The following is a 6,861-nucleotide window of genomic DNA, read 5'->3' on the forward strand; positions in this document are numbered from 1 at the left end:
GCAGCTTAAATCAAAGCTTGACGCGAATTAGGTTAACGTCATCACAAGTTGAGTTCAAATTGATCAAATCCAGCTCGACTTTGAGTTAACTCAGTAGCTCGCGAGTTTAGTGAATTATATATATATATATTTATCTATATATAATTTTTATTTCAATAGTAAAATTATATATATTTTTTCAAATTTTTTATTATTTGTTAAAAATTTACTATTTTATTGATTTCAAAAAAATAATTATTTTTAATTTTTTAAGTTTGAACTCAAATTCGAATTCAATTCAGCTTGAATTTGAGGCCAAACTCGTGTTCAAATTTAACATTGAGAACTCATCAATCAAACTAAAATTTGGTAAAATTAAGTCAAAATTTGACTCAAATAAGCTAAAACTCCCCTCCATACCTCCCTCTCTCAGCTCTTTCCTTTCTAGATGACAATAAGCCGACATCAATAAAAAGAGTCAGGAGAAAATGGGTACTGGGCTTTGAGCTTTTTATCTATTCTTGCATCCTCACACGTTACATTTTTCCAAGCAAAATTCAGAAAATGCCTCCTTATAACCAGTCTTTCACCCAATACTCGTCCAAATCAAGCCACTCCAAAATGTCTTTACAATGAGGTGCGAACTATTGTGGGCACGTTTGATGATAGTAACTAATGCATATTGCACCACACCACGAAATCTTCTAGAGGACCTTTTGTGTGTGACTTGTGCCGAAAGAGAGTAATTGCTTATGAGCATATTAACAAAAATCAATATCTTGCAGACCACCAACAAGGGGGTGAAATTAATATAGTGAAAAACACTCCAGATCATTGAGCACCCTATTGCCTTCAGGGTAGTAGTTCGTGAGCTTTTTCTTTACCTTTTCAAGAACCAAACCAAAACTCAATCTTTGACCATCATCTTCTAAACAAGGATGAGTGGTGGTTGGCAAAAGAGTCCGAAACATTTTAACTTTCAGATCTTGGCCTCCACACTTGCTGCACTTGACTATGGACTTTAGGAATATGGACCACTTGGGCTGGTCTTTGATTTGTCTCATTCTGACGCTTCTGACTTCTTCTGTTTTGAAACTGATCCTGAACACGGCCAGCTGGCTGCATGGCTCTTGGAATTTGCGGCCGAGTCCCATTGCTATGGCTACTTTGGCATCTAAAAGGTGGTTTTACCAAAAATTGCGATATTTGTGGTCTTACAAGAGCAGAAACAAGCATACTCTGATCTTGATTGGCCGCATTAACCATATTCAGTGTTGTCTGAAATGAATTTGATATCCTAGCTAGCTGTTTATTACTGACAGTCCTTGCTGTATTAACTGGCTGCTCAAAGGGATCCTCAATCTAACAACCATGAAAATGATGTTAACTTTCAAAGAATCAAAGGTAGTAGCACATAGGCCATGGGGCCTCCAATGCACTAAAAAGAACGTGAAGGTTTGCAGTTGCAAGAAAAAGAAAAGAAAGCATTAGCACCTAACAATCTCCTGCTGTTATGTGGAATGAAGGCATGTGAACGTGCACAAAGAATGTTTTTGTGGATGTTTTCCAAGCTTGTTTGTGTGTGTAGGTATTTCTGTGTGTGTGAGAGAGAGAGAGAGAGAGAGAGAGAGAGAGAGAGAGAGAGAGAGAGATTACAAATACAGCATAAGTTTTGGGTAGCCATCTCATGTTGGTATCAATATCTTCCCACTGTCCAGTATATGGGCTAATTCCTTGTGTTGCTGCCTTTGCACTAATGTCAGAAAACTGAAGATGCAAAACATCAAAGCATGGAATTTCCCCGTCAATGCTACTGCAGTAAAAATAGTTCATAACTCAAACTTCTCATATCGTGCAACAAGGAATAATGAACTCCCATTAGCAACAAGTGAAGAAACATTCTACATCACCAACTATTACCTTCTCAAGGAATGACATGAAAAGCTGAGACAAAGAACTATGATTGGTAAGTCTGGAGCTATCTGATCTATATCTGTTTATGTTGACAGCACAAGTTTCTTCAACATGTTTTTCTGCAAGAGCCCTCACACCTGCACATAAAAGATCCACAGATTTGCTAGATGACTAAAGCAATCTAATAGCACTTATAGTTACAGTCTTACAGATGATATCTTTTTTCTCCATTCCCATCTTAACCAAAGGATTTCTGGAGAATGAGTACCAGAACAAGAGAAGGAAGGCTCAAACTCAGAGAAGAAGCAATGATCGGAAAGTTTTTAACTCACTCCAACTCAAGTACCATGATTGTTCCCAACTGATTACAGAGATTCTCTTGGATATCTAATAATTAATAGTTTCAAAACACAAAATCAATTAGGCTAGCTAACTCTATGATTACTGATTATGTTAACAAACATATTTGAAAAACTTGCAAATTCACATGTTCTAGATGAGGAGTAATATAGAAAACACTTGAACATATTTTTCTAGAATGAGCAAATAAGCAAATAAACAAATGACCCAAAAAAAAAAAAACAATGACCCGTACCTATAAGGTCATCAACCATATTGCCTGGATATATTTCTTTGAGAGGAGGAAAAATTGCAGGTACGCATGTCTGCAAAATATTATAAAGTTTTACTCACCAATCCTAAAAGAAAAACCTACATAAAGAAAATATCACTAATTAAAACAGATACAACATGACACATTAAATTGCTGAACATTGTAAGAAGATTCACACAGCACATGATGCCTAGCTTAAAAAGATGACATGTACAAAGAATTCCAAGCATCAAGGGCCTCACCCAACCATATTTTGTAATATCAAGTGAGTGCTGCTTTAGTATGGTAACAGAAAACAAGCTAAACCTTCACTGACACGTTATGTTACTTTCAAATAACTATCACCCCTTGGAAGAATATGCCATCCCAAAACCACTATAAAAAGACACTTGATGACTACTCTTAAATGAAAAGAAAATGGAGGGAAGGGGGTGGTTACAGGACATGTTAAATTACCTGGAAGTGGAAGACAACAAGCAAGCTCAGAGAATACGAGTTAAGACTTCCAAACTTTGGATCATTAATATTGTGTGCCTTTGCCCATTCCTTAATCTGCAGAGATGGATGGATTTATCAAATTTTAGCTTCTCATTTTTTCCCTTTGTCTTATTTGGAACATCTATAGTAATGTTAGAAAACATGCCAGCAAAACCATGTCACGGAAACGCCCATCAATTTCATTCATCCAAAACAATAGCTTAGACTTCATTTGGCCACTCAAATTGTTAATTGAGATATCGCAGGAGATGCTATGACTTGTCTCAAGCTTCAGAATGGGAATCCTAGCATTTGCAAAAAAATGCAAGTTACGCCATCCACCTGCAAATCAATCAAGCGCTCAAGTCAGCATAAAAGGATATAAGATATTTGTTTGCAAATACAAAATCCTTCTTCAAAAAGCAATGAGTTTGCTTCTCTTAAAGCAAAGCATTTGAAGTGAAGCCCAAAAGGAATCCCAACTACAACTTCTCCAATGATGATATGCCACAAGGAAATGGTCATTCATGCTTCTTTGAATAGTTGAACCAACCATGCTTAGACATTAGTATATCACAAACTAAAGAAAGTGTAAATTTGTTGAAGCCATTCTTCAGACTAGAAAATTAAGCAGTTTACCTTTCGTTCTCAAAACTCTCAGCACATCGTTGAGCAACATTTGCTTGTGCTTTTTCCCAGCAGATAAAATATGGGAGCCGTTGGATAATTCAATGGAAATATCTAAGTCTCCCCATCTTGTAAAGAGATTGGACACAAACGATCCGAAAGGCTCAACAGTGGCACCTGAACACCAAGTAAGAAGTAAAATGGTAAATTTATCTGTTGAACAAATCTCATTCTTAATCCGTATCTATTGTCCTGCATAAAATATGCATCCACAGAAATTCACTAGAAAGACTGATTTAAAAGAACTAAATCAGTGATACATCATCACAACGCAATGTCTAGCATCATAAACAACTGAAAAAAAAAGCTGTTTGCTGAAAATACTGTTCTGTTGGATGAGGCAACAAAAAGTAAGCCAGTCTTAATTTTAGCACAATAGACACAAAAATACAGTGTCGTTGCTTGACCAAAGCATACATTTACTCCAGGCCATATTCCTTCTTCTCTTGATTTTGCATGTGTAGGGCCTAAGAGCTAGTTTTGAAGAAGGCAAGGCATTTTCAAATTTTTGGCATGATGGTATCTGGTTAGACACAGACCAAGACACAAACTTTTTTATGTTTTGAAAGGAGCATAAAGGATTTAGCATTCAAAGAATTACAACGAGAAGCGGCATACCAAAAATTTGCACAACTTAATCACATACTACAAAGGAAGAACAGTACAAACAAAGCCCCATTACCTCTGAGACTTTCTATGGATTGAACAACAGCTTGAAGCTCATTGATGATATAAAACCTTATTGACCAGTCCTCCCTCAAGGGATTGATTACGTGAAGAATATCCCTGAGAGTAAGCTCTAACAACTGACCACCACTCATTTTAACGACAAGGTAGTATAGGTATTAGCAGGATGAAGGAGACATGTCAAAGCTCTCTGATGAATGAATTCTCTTTCTGCATCGAGAAACAGTTGAGACTAATGCATCATGCAATTCAACTCTACTCCAAATTGACCAACAAAAAATAAAATAAAATAATTAGTGGGACAAACTGGCAAATTTTAAATGTCAAGAACATTATCAGCTAAAGGTTTCCAGTTAAAATCACTGCCAGTGTTGAGAAAAAAGAGTAAATTATCCTCCATAAACTTGATCTTCATGCAAGGTGTGCAACCAAAACTCCACGACATCTAAAGAACCTAAAGTGAGCTCAATTCTATGTCTTCAGCAGGCATAATAACACTTGTTCTACTTTGAGGAGAAAAACTTTAACCTACTATTTATTCACATAACTCTCTTTTGCTCTTCTTCTACAAAAAAATCTGCTTCATAGTCACATACAGATTCTCATGTTTGAAGATCAAAACATATTAGATTACCAGAGGCTAAACAACAGAGAAATGTCCCCAGTAAAATCAAGTTCATTAAATACACAAATGCATATATCTACATCTCATATGCTTCTAACCCACTCAGAATCACCATGAATGTGTGTGTGTGTTCATGGTATTGTGAGTTATGCATATGGTTACTGAAGCAGCAAAAGCTAAAAGCTTCAGAGCAAACGCCACAATTACAACAAAATGGACAGCCACAATTTCAGCTAACGAGTACATTTAGAATTATAATCCATTGAATAAAATAGCAAAATACAATCGATTTTCAGATACACCGATCCCAAATTTACCCCATCCAGAACAAACCGATTGAAAGAGAACGGGCTGAAATTGAAAATCAGCGCAGCAAATAACAATAGTAATAAATAATCAGAGTTTACTGCTGCAAAATAATAATGAGAAAATATGTGACCTGATTGTTTAGGATTGGAATGATTTTCCAAAGCGAATTTGGTTGATGGAGGAATGTGAGATTGAATTCATATAAAAGTACTTGGAATGAGGGAAAGGGAGGGTGGCTTTACTGAGCAACAAGGGTTTCTAATTTCTATATAATATAACTCCAATGCTGCGCTAATAATATTATTAATGATACTAGCACTAGTACTATAATCCGCGTTGGTAGTTGTAATTGTAGTAGCAGAAGCAGTAGTACTGCTGTGTATTAGGAGGAGGGAGAAAGAAAGCGCGGTGGCCCAATCAAGTTTACGGCCGCCCCCACACCACACACCTTTGCCTTCCGATCTTTGACTGGAGAGTACCGGGACGACTTCAGCAGGGCTCAGGCTGAACTGAACACTGGACAGCGGCGTGGGTGCCGCTATTTGTACACTGCCCTCCTTTTCTCTCTCTCTCCTTTCTCCCCCCGTGTTTGTGCTGGGACAAGGGGCCGGAACGGTTTGTCAAAAAATCATTACAACCGATTTTGTGTAAAATACACAAAATATAATTTTATATGTACACGATGCAATTTAATTTTAACAACATGTAATTATATAATAAAATTTTATGAATCCCATATATAATATAAAAAACGATATATATAAGTTGTAATCGAAATTTTACATTTTTTTTTTGGTAGCTACCGTTCATGCCTCTCCCCTATTTTTGTGTATCTCAGGATATTTGTTCGGGCTCATGTACATAAATTTTCATTCCTCCTCGTTTGGATTCCCATTTTCTTAAAAAAAATTACATTTTCATGAATACATTATTTAATTATCCTTATATCTTGTATATATATCAAATTATTATAATATATTTTTCTACAAAAATAATTCTAAAAAATAGCAATCCAAACAACTCTAAGTATTTTAAATATACTAAATAATTGTTCGACTATTATATGTTTTAAGAGTAAATATTTTATACAATAACTGTATATAAACTATCATAATTAGATGAATGCCACATAAATAAAATTTAGATTTGAAATTTAAATTCAACATATATGGCATTTATCCAAACACAACAGTGTATATATTATCGGTGTATAAAAAATCAATTAATGTTTTAAATATTTTATTCAACTTCTAAAATTACAATATATATATATATATATATATATATATATATATATATATATATTAGTGGGTGCTCTATCCGTTATCACCCTTAGGTTGGTTTTGACCTCATAATTCTTGTAAATTGAAATACAGAAGGAAAGAAAGCTATTTATTTACCGAATTAAAATTAAGGGAATAATAATTGATTTTAGAAAAAAATTAAAAGTTGAGCAACCCGTTTGAAACTTTTGACGTACATATTCTAATGAACGGAGGGTCAATGCCTAATTAGTATAATGATTTGAGAATTGAAGAGGAGTCGTTTAGATGACATGGACGATTATTGC

The 6,861-nt window shown here is 35.1% G+C and overlaps 1 protein-coding gene across 5 annotated transcripts; it reads right to left on the minus strand.

The window, feature by feature from the left end:
* Nucleotides 1-457: 457 nt before the first annotated feature.
* Nucleotides 458-5,940, minus strand: LOC113725432 (protein HESO1). Of its 5 annotated transcripts, none has more exons than XM_027248576.2 (9): nt 5,740-5,940; nt 4,353-4,567; nt 3,623-3,787; nt 3,150-3,325; nt 2,963-3,058; nt 2,489-2,558; nt 1,900-2,030; nt 1,636-1,746; nt 458-1,341 (listed from the first exon to the last, which is right to left on the minus strand). In XM_027248576.2, exons 2-9 carry the CDS (start codon nt 4,489-4,491, stop codon nt 952-954), a joined length of 1,278 nt encoding a protein of 425 aa, XP_027104377.2. In that variant the 5' UTR covers nt 4,492-4,567; nt 5,740-5,940; the 3' UTR covers nt 458-951. The 5 variants fall into 5 exon arrangements, with proteins under 5 accessions (XP_027104377.2, XP_027104378.2, XP_027104379.2 ...); XM_027248577.2 differs by having other exon boundaries at nt 4,353-4,612; XM_027248578.2 differs by having other exon boundaries at nt 1,642-1,746; nt 5,422-5,940.
* Between the last annotated feature and the right edge of the window lie 921 nt (nt 5,941-6,861).

This window comes from Coffea arabica, chromosome 2c, assembly GCF_036785885.1.
Source record: "Coffea arabica cultivar ET-39 chromosome 2c, Coffea Arabica ET-39 HiFi, whole genome shotgun sequence".
Classification (NCBI taxonomy): Eukaryota; Viridiplantae; Streptophyta; class Magnoliopsida; order Gentianales; family Rubiaceae; genus Coffea; species Coffea arabica.